Genomic DNA, 18,126 nt, shown 5'->3' on the forward strand with positions numbered 1-18,126 from the left:
TGACTTTGGGAGACAGTGGAACTCTCACTAAGCTGGGGGAAAAAAAGGAGATGCAGGTCAAGAAAAATGACAGGGAAGTTTACTAAATAGAGCCACAATGAGCCACTTAAGACAGATGAAGAGTGTGACATGGAGCAGCAGGCAAAAAACATTAAACTCGAGCAAATAAAAAATTCCAGGCAGAGCCGAGACTGTCTATGGATTTAAAAGAAGGGCCACTCTCCTCCACCTCAAGTGCACAACCAGCACCCTTCCACCTGACATTCTGGGGCTCTTGCCCCACTGGGTGGCTGAGCTCAGCACGCACTGAGAGGAGAGAGCAGTGCAGAGCCAGGTCTCTGCAGGTCTGAAAGGAAGACTGCTCTCTCACCTGGAGTACACGGCCAGTGCCCTTCCCCTGACCTGGTGGGACACTTGGCCCACCAGTGCAGCTGACTGCCACGCACAGGGAGACTAGGGAGCAGCACAGAGCCAGGACTTTCTGTGGCTTTGGAAAAAGAGCCACCCAACTTGAGTCATGTGAGCACAGTCTGGGGTTTGCAGCTTTGAGAGATAGACACAGGAAGAGTGGGGAAACAGCCAGCCACCAGGATCCTTGTGCTAAGTCACTCCACTATACCAAAGTCACCCTCTTTCTTGGTTGTAGCACTCCCCTCTGAACAGCATCAGCTTGGGGGAAGCAATCGGCTCACCCTGTGGAGATCAGGCCTTGCTGATGAGTCAGCAGCCTTGGCCAGGGAGTAGATGTCTAGATAAACCCAGGGGGTGACAGTGACTCAGTCATCTGGCTTTGAGGTGAGGGCCATTTCCCCCACTTCCCTGGAAATCTCACTGGCATATCCCCCTCATGGGGACATTCAGTAGAACTATCCTCCTGGGTGCCAGCAGATCCACTCTCTGGGTTCCAGAGGCCCCACCTGTTGCCTTCTGCTACCTGTGGGTTACACATTTTTTAAAATCCTACTTTATCTGTAGTGTATTGAGTATATCTCTTTCTATAGTCTTCAGATTGGTTGCTCCAGGAATTACATTATAAATACATAATTTACCAGTCTACTAATGCCAACATTTTACCAGTTTGTGTTAAGTATAGAAACCTTACCTTTCTTTATGCCCCATTCTCTCCCATTTATAATTGTCTTATTCCCTCTACATATATTGAAAACTGAAAGTTATTTTTGCTTCAAAAAAGATAATTTAGAAAATTCAAGGAAGTGTATTGCATATATCCATCTTTTTATTCTATTCTTCCTGATGTTCCAAGATTCCTTTTTTCATAATTTCCTGTTTTAAGAACTTCCTATAGTCATTCTTTTAGGATGGGTCTGCTAGAAACAAATTCTCTTAGTTTTTCTTCATCTGAGAATATCTTTATCTCCCCTTCCTTCTTGAATCATGTTTTTGTTGGATTGTTGGACATACAATTTTGCGCTGCGTTCTTTTCTTTCTGTACTTGAACACGGTGTCCTGCTTACCCTAGCCATTGTCGTTTCTGATGAGAAAACCCACTCTTGTTTGGGTTGTGTCTGTCTTGTAGGTAATGTGTCACTTCTCACTGCTTTAAAAACTTTTTCTTTGATTCTCAGAAATTTAAGTATGATACATTTTGGTGTGGATTTTTTTCTTTATTCTGGTTTGTCATTCACTCAGCTTATTAAAAAAGGTTTGTCTTTTGCCAAATTTGGAAACGTTTAGAAATTATTTCAACTACTTTTTCAGTCCCCATCTTCTCTTCTCTTTCTGGTACTCCACTGATGTGAATGTTAGATTATTTCTTACAGTATCAAATGTCCCTAGAGCTGTATTATTAATCTTCAGTCTATTTGCTCTCTGTTGTCCTAGATTGGCCAAATTCTGTTGTTCTACCTTCAAGTTCACCGATTCTTTCTTCTATTTTTTTTTTAGTTCTAAAATTTCCATTTGATTTTTATCATGTCATGTTTCTTTGATGAGATTTTCTATTTCCTTGTGGAACCTTTCATTTTAATTTATTTCAAAGGTGTTCATAATTGCTTGTTAGGGCATTTTTAGGATGGCTGCTTTACGATTATTGTCAGATAGTTTTAACCTCTGTGTCACCTCAGTGTTGCTGTCTTTTGTCATTCAAGTTGAGATCTTCCTGCTGCTTGGTGATTTTGCATTTCAAATTGAACATTTTAGATATTGTGTTATGAGACTGGGTCTCATTAAATGTTAGGTCTAATTCCGCTGCAGCCAGGTAAAGGTGTAAGTTCAGGTTCTTGCTGCCTTGGCTAACATCCAGAGAGGAGTTTCCCCTCATTGCTGGGTGGCTCAAGCTCCATTGCAGGCTATGCTGATGTAATCCTCACTAGGAAGAGAAGCCCTCTGTTCCTGCTCCCCATGTTTTCTTCACTGACAATTTAGTACACATAAAAATTTTCACCAAATGCTTAAGATGCACTCTAGACTTTTTACATGAGAGCATGCATGTGAAAGCTCAAAAGTGGCATTTAGAAAAAAAAAAAAAGAGGTGGTGACCAGGGGGTCAACATTTATTTATTCTCTTCCTTATAAATCATGTAAATATTAGCACAGGCCTGACCTGTGGTTGTGCAGTGTGTAAAATGTCGACTTGGAATGCTGAGGTTGCCTGTTCAAAAAGCAACTACTACGAGTTGATGTTTCCCGCTCCTTCCCTAAGAGTTTCTCTCCTTCCTCTAAAATCAATAAATAAAATCTTAAAAAATAACCGTATTAGCACAGAACTCTCCTTATCCCCAAGTTCAAAGTCACCATGACATGTTAACTCTATATTTAAAATAAACAGGAAAAATAAAAAACATTATCAGATGAACATATGCAGTACTGGCTGTCTTGCTTGGAAACCCTTCTGGTCAGAAGGTTCAGTGGATCTGTGTGGCATCTCGTGAGGACACATACTAAAGGCACTCTGCTACTGGCACAGCAAACAGCAGTGGGCCAATGGGTTTCAGCAGTTTGTTCTAATAAGTATCACGATCAGTCCCCAAAGGACAGGATTAAATGCTCTGAGCTCACATTCCAGCAATGGCCAGTCCTTTCCTTCCCTCCAGACAAAGGATTGGGAATTATCCACAGGGTTGAGAGAAACTACAGGGCCTTAAAATCTTTATTTATCTTTAAATCTTTATTTTTTACACCAGAAAAAAAGCCATGAACATATGCAGTCACACAGAAGACAGGGGGGAAAAAAAACAGGTAAGAATCTATACAACTGCTTCTCTTCAACCCAATGAATATTTTGTTCTGTCATATGCTTGGAGTGGGAGAGCTTAATATTTGGTTTCAAAGCAATTATATATTAGTTAGGGACCAGCATAGTAATCATGGAGCTTGGTTAGATCTTTTTCAATCTCTCTTTTAAATTCTGATTTGGAAAAAAAAAATGTAAAAAAAAAAATAAATTCTGATTTGGGTCTGCCTGCCCTTAATGTCACTTCAACCAGCAGGAAAAGATAATTCCGAGGAAATTTACTGTACCTCACTGATCACTAGTCACTCATGCTAAAGAGTAAGTTGTAAAACCTTTGTAGAGAGTAAGTGTCAGAACCTCAGCTCTATCGGAACCCCTTCAGAGATGATGGACCAAGTCTCCTCTCCTAATGAATTCCTGGAGGTTGAAATGGTGTTCCCAAACCTCCGGGCACCTGTTAGCTCACTGGAAAAATGGACAAAATATGTAAAACAACATAGCACAGTACCTTATACACAATGGGTGCTCCATATGTTTCCTGATCGACTGTAATAGTTGTCATTTATTGAGCACCAACTATAGTATAATGCCAGACCTTATGACTGTAGCTCTATAGATAGTATTCTCCAATAGGTACCAAAAACACATTTTCTAGATAAGTTCAGTGGCTCAGAGATGCCGTTTATTTCAAGAACATTAAAATGTTAGCTAGGGATGTAGCTGGCAATTGAATCCAGCCTGATTTAAAATCTCATGCCCTTCCCTTTACTCCACACTGTTTCCTTAAACTATTATTGTACATTTGAGTGAGCTAGATAGAAGTAAAAATCAAGTAATCTACAGTAAAAAATTAAGAATTCTAAACTAAATATATTTCTTCGGGTCTCAACAGATTAAAGGAGAGCAAACAATAGGAACTAAACCAATAAACCTCAAATGAAAGAGAATAAAGGTGCTAATGTTAATTAGATATTGATTTTTTTTCTATTTTCCCAGAGGGCCTTTAAGAACAAAGTAATTATGTTGTCTCCACCTTGCTCTCTTCTAAAAGAATAGACATTAGTCTCATCATGCTGCATCTGATGAAACTGTCCCAATCCCAGAATGTAGTGGGACAAAGAACTAGCTAGGCAGATTCTATTCTTGAAACCCCTCAAAACTGAGAGAAGCGGTCAATTAGATGGCCCAGTTCAACACTAAGAGCTTAGTGTAGATTCCGTGTCCTGGAATACCAGGCTGGGTAGTCCTCTTATCTGCATGCATGCAATGACTTAGCTACCACATGAACCAACTATACATACTTTTCATGAAGTTCTAAAGAACTGTTCACTTAGTCCTAGGGTTGGGTAGGAGGGAAAAATTATGGAGAGAGACTAAAGAAGTAAAATATAACTATGAATGTTTATCCAAGCATAGAATAGGTTGGAAAGAGAAGATTTTAGTGCCAGCAAAAATAAAGCCAGACACCTTAAACTTAGGGTGATGAATAAAAACCTGAGTTACTATGGTAAAGAACTTCATTTATAACAAATGGTTGCCTGTAGGTGCCAAGTTCCATTAACCTCTCAATCTATACATACAAAAAGTTGCAGACACTGGCCAACCCCCCATTTTCCCGTCAATACTGGTATCAGCAATTTGGAACATCTACCAAAACTCCTTACTGATAGTATTTGACTTCCAATAGCTTTTCTTGACAGTTCAACAGTATGGTTTAGAATTATTTTAGAAATACAAATAAGTGCTTTTGTGATTAAACTCTACTCTCTATTAACACAGAATTGATGCTGGCTTTCACTATAACCTTCAAATGACATTATTTATTTGTTGCCAGTTTTAAATGTAAACAATTACAAATATAGGATTTTAAATACAGGTCCTGATAAAGTTTAAATGGAATCATTTCCCACAATTCCAGTTTTATTTAGATGTCATGTGGTTGCACACAGACACACTTAAAGAAGATATATTTACATTATAAAATATAGATAATATGGGAGTTTCTGACAAATGATTGTTAATGAAAATTTATTAACTATATAACCCTTGAATACCAGAGAAACTTCAATATGTACAAATCAGCACTAAGTTCCAAGTTCTTAAACTTTGGTTGTATGAATATACCTCAAGCACCAAGGAACAAACAACCCGAATTTTAAAAATCTCAGAAAAAAAATCTTCAACTCTCTTGGATCTATTTTTTTTTTCCAAATACCATTTGGGGAAATTCTCTTTTATTCTACCTTTTCTTTCATCTTGGTCAGTTTCTAGAACCATTATCAATAAAAATTGATCAGGGAAAAATGGACAGACACACCAGAACAGTCATGTCTCAAAAGAGCTATTTCTGGAAATTATTGTCTTAAGTACAAAATTGTTTTAAACCTAGGGCTTTCATATTATGTAACATGCATGAATAAAGCCCCAACTCATAATTTTCAAAATTCAAGACTCAAACAGTGCACTCGCATCAAGAGCTGGGGATGAGAGGCTCCTAGAGAGATCTGCAGCCAGCCAGGGAGAGGCAGTCCTGGGTTCCCACCCGTCCTTGGGCACCACTGGCTCCTGCTGGCTGCAGAGGGACTCTGTGTGATGTGTGGGCATCACAGAGGGGGCTGATGGGACGAGCACAACCTGTCAGGGATTTCATGAGAAATCTGATGGGCAAAAGGAAGGACAATCAAAGAATAAAGACTGAAATAGAAAAAAATAAAAAATACGTATCTAAATAAGTCAGGATGGCAGGGCTTAGAAATACAAATGAACAGCTGTATGTGTGTGGAAGGGGTTGCATTCTTGCGCACAGGTGTGGATTATACACACATTTACATTAAGTCTGTTCACATATTACACCTGGACAATTCAAGTTGCTGTTTCTGCTCAGATGTGGGAGGAAGGTCTCTGCACTCTGCTCCTCAGGCCCCTGTCCTCTGTCCTGGCTGGCTGGTGTCCACACAGGACTCAGCAGCATGGTAGATGAAGGGATAAAGCTTCACATCAGGCCCAGGGGTGGAACAATTTCTACATTCTTCATTGTAATAACGTAGCAGCAGCTTATATACTTCTCCTGGAGAAGAAAGGGCCAGACCAATTTGCATATTAACATATGTAAACGCAGAGAACAATCAGTTTTATCTTAATCTAAATAACACATGCTTAAATTTGAAATTAAATATAGAGTATGAATTTCATATGCCTGGAAGGCTTTCTTGACATAAATATAAATTTTTTTAAAATACCTTACAGAATCTACTTATTAGCTTGTAATTACAACAGGCTACTCTAGTGTCTTATCCACGCATCATTTTAGGAGTTTGTGGCAACTCTAATTCTACACGTTGGCTCCCGTGGCAGCACAGCCTTGCCTGGCCAGCCAAAACACACCAGATGGGCACGCTGGCCAGTCTGATAAACATGACACAGGATGAAGCCTTTAGGTTTGAAAGTACCCTTCTACACCTCCCTTCTTTTAGTTTTACATATACACAAACGTAAAAATGGACACAAACTCCAGCTTCTCAGCCTTATTTAATAAGCAGATACTCTCTTCCAAGACTGTGGATGACATTTGGCCAGAAAAAGTGATTCTACAAATGCTGCCTCTTAAAACCTTGTCCTCCCAACCCTCAAAATCGCACTTAATTTTTTCTTACTCCCCATAATCCATCCAGAGTTAGCAAGTGTTCCTCCTTCTAAATCCTTCTAGATATTAGTGTCAAGACGATCTCCTACTTACCAACAGTCAGTTTCCTTTCTGTAAGAAAACTATGCATGCTGTAAATGTCTCTCATCAATTCTGTGTCCCCAAAGGTGAAATAAACCACATCTCGTTCAGCTACTGCAGCTGCTAGGATCTGTATTAAGGCTGTAGCAAGAGAAAAACACAGCTATATTCTGACATTTCTCATCATCTGACACCTGTAATTCTTTCAACGAGCAGCTACATTATAGCTGGCTTGCCAAAGATGCAACCTGCTTTAAATATTTATAAGCCTAATATACACATTAGAAATGGCGAATACAGGATGGGTATAAATCATCTAGTTGTGTGACTATTCAGAGATGCTGGCAAGACAAACATTAAGTCACAGAATTCCCACCCTAGCACCTCTGTGGGAAAACAAAGGAAGGTGTATTTGGGGCAGCACTCAAAGCACTAAGGTGGTATTTCTTCTTGCTCATATTAATCTGGAACTAAAACTTCTATGTTTGCTGCCTAATTATTTTGTCGCATTACACACTCACTGGTCTTTTTTTTAATTACAAGAGTCTCTGTGACTTTCCCTGAACACTGTACTTGGGAGGTTCCAATGCCCTCAGTAACCTCCCCCAGCAGGCATTCTCAAATGGGTAGAGCACACACCGCACCCCTCTGCATGCCCGCCTCTGCCCAACCACTGCGGCAAGGAGTGAATGCTGCTGAAAGCACGGGACAGTAACTTGTGTGCTGGAATGGGAAAATTGCTCTCAACCACTGCCTCCAGGAATTAAAGTCACACATCACTGAGACTCAACTGTTTCCAAAAATTAGGTTTATTTATAATCTTCATCTCAAAAAACAAATTTATTTTAAATAACAACAACAAAACTGAGCACAGATACAGTAAGTGCCGTCTTCCCAGTTATACATCATTTTCCTTAATGAAAAGGGAAGTAAACTCAAACTAAAACAGGGTAAGTTTTGCAATTAAGATTTTTGATAGCATGTTAATATTCTACATATTCAAAAATAAAACTAAAACAATATGAACGAGAATGGGGAGGAGTCTATAATTGAAAGCAAACTTAAAGCACATGAGCCTAATTTTATTTCAAAAGAATAACATAACTATACTGAGGGGAAAGAAAAATAAAAGGATGAAAGAAAGGACTAAAGGGACTTATGAACACAATGTTTGACTGATGACCCTCAGTCTTAGGTATGAAGGAAAGAATTACAAACAAATTCCCCTCCTCTCCTTTGACTAGGTCTGCTTACCATAGCAGTACAGGCACAGCAATTCTAAAGTATCTTTAAATATATTTCAGGATTGAGTAAATGAGTCAATGTTGAAATGCTGGGAACTGGGGTTCTCTCTGATGGGAATAGACAAAGAACTCTGGGGAAGACGGACTGAAATGGAAGGCACTGGTGTATGCTCATAAAATCTAAAATACATTTGTATGTGTGTCTGTATGTGTAAGAGAGAGAATAAGAGAAAGAGAGAGAACATCTCTTAGCTCAGAAAAAGCCCAGAAGACACCCCAGTCGCAGTGAGTGCACCTAGTGCCCAGATTTTGGTATCTAATACTATTCCCCCTAAAAAGAGCTGGATTCCTCATGGAAATGCTTGATTCCGTGGGGTGGGACAGGATAGGTACAAAATGAGCCCAAAATATTTTGCTATACCAGAAAGTAAAGAAATTAAAAAAAAAAAAAATGATAGGAAAAAGAGTTGATGGGAGCTTTTACAAGGATACAGGAACCAATCTAAAGAAGCTCCCACTGGCCAGATCTGGACAAGCAAGCACCGCATTAAGTACAGTAATAAATCACAAAGCATAAAAAAAACATGAACTGCCAACTCCACACTGATAACACATAATAAATAAACATGAGGAAGGAGCACTCTTGCTCACAGGAAAAAGCCACAGCCTAACGAGGACATGTGGTGAGGCTACTGGAATGAGATCATTTGCAGCCATCGTGGCAAAGATTGGATCTGGCTAAAACCATTAAAGGATGCTAAATCTGAGGTAAATTTTGTCTTAAAGTTTTTCCCCACAGACTGCTTATTAGCTACAAGATAGTAAAAATAAATAAATAAATAACACCTCAATATCTATACAGTGGTAAAATTAGACAACATCTTAACTGGCTAATCAAAATTAACATCACCAGTGGGGTCTGATGACCATCAAGTGACTCTTGACACTATCACCTGGGCAGTGGTCTTACTGAGAATGCCAAACTCAAGGATCACTGTATTTTGAAAACATGTCACTGTCAAAAAAGAGAAAGAAAGGCTGTGGAAAGACTCCAGATTCAAAAGGAGGCCAAAAGACAGGATGATTAAATGCAAAAGCGACTTCAGACCCTGCATCGGAAGGTTTTATTTGGCTGTCTGACAAAATTGGAACATAGATGATAGAGTAGATAAAAATATTCTATCAATGTATAATTACAAATGTAATTTGTAATTACAATTATCATGTGTTTTATATAGAAAATATTTAGATCCTGTCCAGGTGGCTCAATGAATGAAATGCACTGACCCGGCTACTAGGGGTCACGGGTTCAACCCCTGGTCAGGGCACATATAAGAAGCAATGAATGAGTGCACAACTAAAGGAAACTAAATGAAACAATAACTTGATGTTTCTTGCTCTCTCATTCTTCTCTTTCTCCCCCTTCCTCTCACTCCAATCAAAGGAAAAATAATATATATATATATATATATATATATATATATATATATATATATATATATTTCTTAAAAAGCACACACTGAAATGTTTAGGAAAAGGGGCACATGGTTCAGAAAAAAATTGTGTTATATATATATATGTATACACATATACATAGAGAAATACACATACATATATGTGAGTACACACACAGAAAGAGATGTTAATTTCACTTTTTTGTTACTTTTATAAATTTAAAATTATTTTCAAATAAAAAGTTTTTAAAATAATGTAAGATGAAAAAATATGTTTAAATTGAACAAGTAAGTCTGGTATAGTTGAGTATGCCCAGATTTGAGAATAAACATAAGACACTATACTACATGTGAGAGTTTAACATATCAAAGTATTTCCTAATTTCTAAACTAATATTTATTGGGTATCCACAATATGATTAGGTCTCATTAATCTCAGAATATTAAAAGTAATTAATCTCAAAATAGAGATGCTTTAATTAAAACTACTCAACCAACTTGTGCATACATTAAAGATTCAATACTCTCAATTTCAAAGGCTCCTAAGTAACCGGAAGTGCATACAAAAATGGAAACTAATAAATCGTCATCTTCCTCTATCAAGTGGTATCATTTCTTAACTTTTAGTTAAATGAAAACTTGGCTTTAAGTATTTCCTATTTAAAGAGAGAGAGAGAGCGAGAGAGAGAGACCCCCAAAGAAATGTCCTTTTAAAGGTCCTATTTCCTCCTTACATACAGAAATACTCATTTCTGTAATCGTCATTTGCCATTTTAAAAAATAAAATATTGGTAAAACATTTAAAATTTATCTCCCTATAAAGATTATTTTAATCTTCTTATTTTATTTTTCAAAGATTTTATTTATTCATTTTAGAGAGGGGGAGAGAGAGAGGGGGGGGGAGGGAGTGAGGGAGGAAGGAGGGGGAGAGAGAGAGAGAGAGAGAGAGAGAGAGAGGAGGGAGGAGCAGGAAGCATCAACTCCCATATGTGCCCTGACCAGGTAAGCCCAGGGTTTCAAACCAGTGACTTCAGCCAACACTTTATCCACTGCATCACCACAGATCAGGCTAAAGCTTATTTTAAAAATGATTCACAGGCCAGAAGCATTTGAGATCTTGCTTCTCCATCTATGTTGTAAGTTCGGCTCAGATAAACTCTTATTTTTTTAAAAAAATAAAGGCTTCCCTGTGGGTATGGTAACAGAGGCAGGTAGCTAGATATTGATGGAAACAAAAAGCAAAAGGAGGCGAATATGAAATTTGATAAAACTGGAAAGCCTGCTGGAGTAGAAGCATCTCATTTACCAGGCCGGACACCACAGAGTGCCCAAGGGAGGGATGAACAGTTTGTCCAGCTCCCCAGGGTAAAGCTGATCCACCCTAGACTATAGGGGCAGGTCCTTCTGTATTCTGTACTTCCACTTTAGGGCATGCCCAGTGGAAGCCAAGAAGGTAGCCACAGAGGCCTGTCCATCTAGCCTAGTAGAAGGATCTGATTGGTTAGTGGGAGGAATCAATACAAGCCCACAAAACTTTTAAAGAAATTGATCGGCTGTCTTAAGAAAAAACTAGTCCTTCCCAGGTCAAAATATAAACAGAGGCCTAACAAAGTTCCGGCCCTTCTCTCTGCCCTCTCTCACTTGGGAACTCATAAGGTACCATGGGCTGGCAGCCCCTGGCACTAGAGAACCATGCTGTCTCCCAAGTACAAGCTTTGAGCAGCACCTGAACTGGACAAAGTTTTGGTAAGGACTACACCATGGTGCAGAACCTCTGGACTCTAATTTTTTCCTGGGCCTAATTAAGACTAGAATGGACTTTATCCGTGGTGGGATAGACAGAAATGAGACATTGGAAACCTATGGGCAGCCTTCTATTTCAACCCTGAATAAATTTTACTGTGAAAGCCTAATCTCTAATTGAAGGTCCTGTGAAATGCTTTCTCTGCCACTTCATAAAAGAACTACAATCCCACTTATAACAGATGGACTCTTACAGATAAGCTCTTATCTTAGAGATAAGCTACCCAAAAGAGGCTAGATCCTAATCAGAGAAGCCAATTTACTTTACATTCTTGATTTTGCATCTCTTTTGTTGGGTGCACATTGTAAATAAGCACTTATACAAATTGGGACTGAGATAGGAGACCTACTTCTGTGCTCATCCTTCTGCGCCCTACCCAGCTCTACGGCTTTAGCCAAGTCACTTAACTCTCTGTAGAGTATTTCCCCCAACTATGCAACGAAGTTCAATCAGATCCCTAAAGACTCTATCTGGGTGTGGAATTCCATAATCTCCGCTATAATTTTTCTACTTTCACTGGATATTAGACTACAAATTCACAAGCAAAATTTTCAGAAATATAAATTATTCTTGACCCTAGATACATCAGTAATCAGTAATAAATGATCATTTCAAAAATAACTGTCTTTAGACCGCACTATCTACCACATCCCAAAGACCTTTGTAAATCTAGAGAACTGTGTTTTATGAGTTAAATGAATTCTCTTGCTTCACAAATCTAACAGATGTGTGGACTGACTCCAAGCATGATATAAAAGCATCAAATCCTAACTTTACATACAAGTGGTGCCAAAATAATCACTTAAATTAACCCACAGGGAGCTTGGTTTTAATTTTCTCTTTGGCATCAATGTTAAGCTATGAAAGAAGTTCAAATAGATATGAGTAACACCAAAAAACAATTCAGTGTCCTCTTGCAACAGATGAACCAAATAAACAAAAAAGGAGTAGAATGATGGATATTCATACTAGAGGTGTGGTCTGAGGCCATCATCATGTGGCCATCAGCATGTACTATTGGTAGCAACTGCTAACACTAAGCTCTTATGGCATGAACAGTTCTAGCAGCTCTATAAGCATTATTTACAACCATTAACCCACTCAATCCTTATGAAAACTGAGTAAGGTAAATATTAGTATTATCTCTATTTTGAAAATAAAGAAATACAGCCACCAAAGGTTAATTAATTTGTTTAAGGTCACAGAGCCAAAAAGCAGTGGCCTGAGAGTCGGGCCCCAGGTGTCTGACTGGAAACCCCACACTCTACGTCACTGGGCTGTTAAGCCGCTGTGCCACATCGTGCTGCTCTACTCCGAGCAAATTTACCATATGCCAGTCAGAAGAACTGCCACACATGTTTATTAACATTAAACGTGTGCTGACAAGCAGGCTAAAATACTATAGACTTGAAAGTACTATTTATGTCCTTCTAATGAAACCCAAGCTGTTTTGTGAGCTCAAGTGCCCCAATTATCTTAAGAGCTCAGGCACAGCTACCAGCCCCCAAGGATTTCATCTTATTCTTCAGGTCAAGTCTTACCCCCAAGTAGGTCTTGTCCTCTGGCTACTGTCTTTCATCTTTATATCACCTGTTCACACTTCCCTAACCCACCACAACTCCACAACGAATATTATTAAAAACTCAAGCTTTGGCCTTTTCATCTGATTTAAAAGCTCTCTCTCCACAAGGATTCAACCACCAGCTCTAGAATGCCGATTCCCAAATCTAGATCCACATACAGAGTTTGGCTAACAAAGTAACAGCAAGAGCACAGACACTGAGCTCTGGGCATCAATCCTGGTTTGAACTCCAGCACTGTCATCGGATGTCCTTGTGATCCCAGGTTACTCACTTCTCTCACCTCTAAAGATAAAAACAAATCCCAATTTCACAGGCTGTGACGAGCTAATGTAAGGAAAGCACATGTATTCAATGTGTTCAATAATAATAATAACATACATTGCTCATTGAGGAAGACAAGGCCAAGTTTGAATGTTGGTTCTGACACTGAATAGCTGCCTCTCTTTGAACAGATTTATCAGCCTCTCCACAAACCTTGGTCTCCTCATCTTAAATTAAAGCTACAAACTGAAGAGTAATTATGCAAACTAAAGAAGAACACAGAATTTCTTAAACCTGGCTGATCATCAGCAACTCCCAAAGTTCAAAAAAAAGAAAAACCCAAAAGGTATTTCCCAGATTCACTTACTTAGTGGCACCTCCAAGGTGCTGATAACAACCACTGCGATCACTCCAGTTGCTTTTAATGTATGACCATACAAGACCCATTCTAGACATTGGGCCCACAGAAGAAGCCAACGCAGAGATGTTAAGGAAGAAAGATCTCCTCAAGTGTGTAGGAGCAGGGCTGTGAGAGAAATGGAGTATGATGTGTTCTGGCAGAATAAAGCGAAGAGAAGAGTAATCTGTGGTAAACAGACTCGGGTTGCCTGGCCCATAATTCCTTTTTTTTAATCATCCATATTTTGTTGATAGTCACCCCTTCTCCACTTCTAACCAGACGTCTTACAAACCCCAGCAGAAAGGATGGGCAGGCCAACTGTAGCACAGTAGACAATGACTTAACAGCGTTGTTCCAATCTTTTCTAGAACATTGGTTTTTCCGGAATTTAGCTATCTTGATTCCAAAATACAAAATAACTAGTCAAGACATTGTTTGGGTTTGATATAAAATGGGACATAAGTAATGAAAGAAAGCAAATTTATATAAATTTCTATAATCTCAGAAAACTTTTTGTTTAACCCTTTGAGTAGTAAGTTTTTTCATGCTCACTGACCCCGGAGAGGTTTTTTTTTCCAAAAATATCAAATTAGTTCCAGTTACAGTTTTATGAACTTAAAATCATGTTTGTTTGATAACCAATTCATGGAAACAAGAAGAACATACATTCACCTTTTTAAAATGTTGCCTTACACATGTACGACCGTACTCTGGATGGTCAGGAGGCACGAGGATGTACGTGAACGTTCGTACTGCTCAGAGGGTTAATGATTCCCTGTTTACAGTGATTTGCTCCAAGGGATGGGAAAATGACCTAAGCTGGTCTAATTAGAAGAGTTCCATAGAATTTTAATCTAAGCAGTTCTTCTTACTCTAGGGACTCAGCTGCAATATTGTTAGCCTGGAACTAGTAGGCCACAGCTGCTGCTATGCAGAGATAACAACGCAAACAGAAGAGGAGGAGGCCATCACCCTAAAAGCAACAGGCAGGGCAGGAACCAACCAGCACACACCGGAGGAATATGATCTCAGGACCAGTCACCCCAAGAACAACTCCGCTCTGTCCTTCTCAGCCACATCAGCCAACCACATACCCTCATGCTTTAGTGACAAGGTACATTAGTGTCTCTTATAACCAAAGGAATTCCAACACAGAACTATTTTGCAGGGTGGGGAGTGACTAAGAGAGGAAGGGGGAATCTTTGTGGAATATTTAACACTAGAGTAGAGTCTTAAAGGAACAGAAGGAATTAGCCAGATATAGACAATTTAAGAATATGCAAACTGAGAGAAAAATGTATAAAATTAGATTAATGAAAGGCAGACAGAGGTTATTGAATAAATTTGTTGAACAGAAATTCATTGACCATATTGTATTTGCAAGTCACTTTTGGGTAGTGAAGGTAGAGAAGAGGGTTAGAAAAAAAATGTACAGTACTACAACGTCAAGACCTTTCGATTATGGTGACTAGCAAAAGACATTGTATCTCACAAGTCAGGCAACACAATAAGACATAAAAAACACTAAAGGGAATGCAAAAAGAAATCGACAAAAACATAATAAAACAAAAAGAACTTTGGAGCAGCACTCCATCCTTCTTGGTGCTCTCAGTCCCTTCACAAAATCAGAACAGTAAAAGGTCTGATCTAATGGTATAGATTCCAATAGACATGGTATAAGCTCTATAGCAGTGTTTTTCAACTGACCGTATGAAGATTACAGAATCTATAATCATTAGGTCTAAAATCTTTATACTTCAGGGTAGTTAACTCTTTCACAGATCGGCACAAAATCTCTGGCGGTCCAGTGGTTGAAAAACACTGCTCTGTACCACTCAGACATCTCTCAACTGCCAACATAATACCTGCAACAACTGACTATTTTAGGCCACAAAGAGAAGTCCAAAATTCTCCAAAAAGTAGAAATAGTATCATCTATGCTCTCTGATTACAATGCAATAAAATTAGAAATAAGATAAAAGAAATAGTTTCTTAATATTGTTTCATGTCTACAGTGTGACTGATGAGAAGGTGGTCTTAATTAAACTGCAGCCTATACTATCCAGTAGCTAACTTTTTAAAACTGATATTTGACCTATAACATTATATTAGTTTTAAGTATACAGTGTAATGACTCAATATTCGTATATATTGAAAAATAATTACCACAGTAAGTCTAGTTAGTTAACATTCAACCTCCACAGTTACAAAAATTAATTTTCTTATAATGAGAACTTTCAAAATATGCTCTTTTAGCAACTTTCAAATATATAATGTGGTATTATTAACTATAGTCATCATGGTGTACATGATCTATTGCAAGTTGGTACCTTTTGACCCCCTTCACCAGTTGCACCCCCCCCCCAACTTCTAGCAACCATCAATATGTTCTTTGTATCAATGAGCAGTTTTTGTTTTGTTCGTGTTTAGATTCCACATGTAAGTAAGATCACATGGTATCTGTCTTTCTCTGTCTCATTTATTTCACTTAGTGTAATGCCCTCAAGATTCATCTATGTTGTCAGAGAATTTTTTGGTAAGATTTTTGCTCCAAAACCAAAGTACATATGCTCACAACAGAAAAATACAGATTAAAAAGAAAAAGAACATCTACATTACTCATCTAGATAGAGGATCTCAGATTTGTCCATAATGCTTTATGTTCATAATTTAATTAAAAAAAAGATTCCATGTTAGCAGCTGTATTTCTGAAACAGTTAATAATGACTGCATAACATTCATTACATGAATGTACCATAACTTCTCTTTTCGAAGAGAAGTTTTGTTTTTTGTTTTTTAGAGAGTAAGGCATGGGAGAGAGACAGAGAGACAGGAACATTGAATTTCTCTCCTGTGTGTGCCCTGTCCGGGGATCGAGTCAAAATCACTTTCAGCAAACAATCCCCCACTGAAGGACACTGTAACTACTAATTTTTTAATGATCATTCAAGCAAGGAAAGGGGAAGGGAATGGCCAAAAACCGCTCCCAAGTTTAAATCCTGACAGTTGAGAATATGAATTACATACCCTGTTTCTCTGAAAATAAGACATCCCCCCAAAATAAGACCTACTGCAATTTTTTTCAAGCTTAGAAATATAAGGCCTCCTCTGAAAATAAGACCAACCGTGTCTTTAGGAGCAAAAATTAATATAAGACACTGTCTTATTTTCGGGGAAACAGGGTAGATTGTTGCACATGGAAATAGAGTCACAAGAAATTCTTGATGGAATTTAGAGTTTGCCTGATTATGCTGATGTTGTGATGACATGACTACAGTATATTAATAAATGTTGATTTTTTTGTTCAACAATAAATGTGAATTCTTGTTCATGGAAAAATAAGACATCCTCTGAAAATAAGACCTAGCGTGTCTTTAGAAGCAAAAATTAATATAAGACACTGTCTTATTTTCGGGAAAACTCAGTAGCGACCATCTTTGAACACAGACTCAGCAATCACCAGGGGAAGCAGTCTGCAGTCTGGAAGGCTTTATGCCATAAAGAGATAAAATGAAAGAAACACATTTATAAAGCTTCCTAAAGTGTCCACCACAAAGGGCCAAGGTTTACAGCAGATGTGGTTTCTGGATTAATGATATGAATGTATTCATTAATTTTACTTAAGAAAACAGAAAAACGTGTCTGCCATAAGATCAATAACTACGTAGTGAAAAGCAGTTTTCCTCAAACAAATTCAGGATGATAAAGAATTTCAAAATATAAAACCCAAAAAATTTCTTCATGAACTTTGAAAACATTAAAATAACAGCATGCAATTTCTGTTTCTGAGTTGAAGAAAATGTGGGCAGAAGTCTTTAGAATAAAATAGAGAAGAATTTTTTAAACATATCACAAAACTGCTAACATGTAAAAATAACTCCATATGGTAACAACCCAACAGGCCCCCCACCAGCAACCCTGAAAAAAATAGCTTCAACATGTGACAGTTAAGTAATTAGTATTTATAAATATACAGAGTTATTACCAGCCAATGAAAAAAATCAAAATAACCCCCTTAGAGCTAAATGGGCAGAAGACATGAAAAAAAATGTCAAAATAAATAAAAATGGCCAAGAAACATGAAATATGTTGGACCTCAGAGAAATTAAACAGACTGAAAATCCTATCTTGGTGAGGTACCTGTGTTAGGAAGACGATACAATCCAGAAGGCTTATTTAAGGGATTCCAAGATATCTGCAGAGCAGGTGGAAGCTACATTCCCCTGCTCCCAGCACCAAACAAAATTTACAGCTAAAATATGGAGCAATCAATCTAAACAACCAAAGTCTGGGTAAACTAAAATATTATAAGCAAGGATTTACAGAAGGAGCCACACAAAAACTGGTAGGAAAAGCAGAGACACAGGAAGGGATGGCCCCTGCATCAAGGGGCTGCAGCTGAGAGGCCAGATGGGTATCATAGCCATGGAACTCCCTTCCCCTAGGAGCATGGGGTCTCCACC

The 18,126-nt window shown here is 38.3% G+C and overlaps 1 protein-coding gene across 4 annotated transcripts in view; it reads right to left on the reverse strand.

Annotated features, from left to right (window-relative positions):
- Positions 1-3,108: 3,108 nt before the first annotated feature.
- The window catches only part of PARG (poly(ADP-ribose) glycohydrolase), a 149,356-nt gene continuing 134,338 nt past the window's right edge, over positions 3,109-18,126 (reverse strand). For all 4 annotated transcript variants that reach the window (XM_066348199.1, XM_066348198.1, XM_066348200.1 and 1 more), the window contains 2 exons: positions 6,930-7,058; positions 3,109-6,260 (listed from right to left, as the gene is read on the reverse strand). In XM_066348199.1, the coding sequence (XP_066204296.1) occupies positions 6,109-6,260; positions 6,930-7,058 (281 nt within the window). In that variant the 3' untranslated portion in view covers positions 3,109-6,108. The remainder of the gene's footprint in view (positions 6,261-6,929; positions 7,059-18,126) is intronic.

This window comes from Saccopteryx leptura, chromosome 9 (assembly GCF_036850995.1).
Source record: "Saccopteryx leptura isolate mSacLep1 chromosome 9, mSacLep1_pri_phased_curated, whole genome shotgun sequence".
In the NCBI taxonomy this organism is placed as follows: Eukaryota; Metazoa; Chordata; class Mammalia; order Chiroptera; family Emballonuridae; genus Saccopteryx; species Saccopteryx leptura.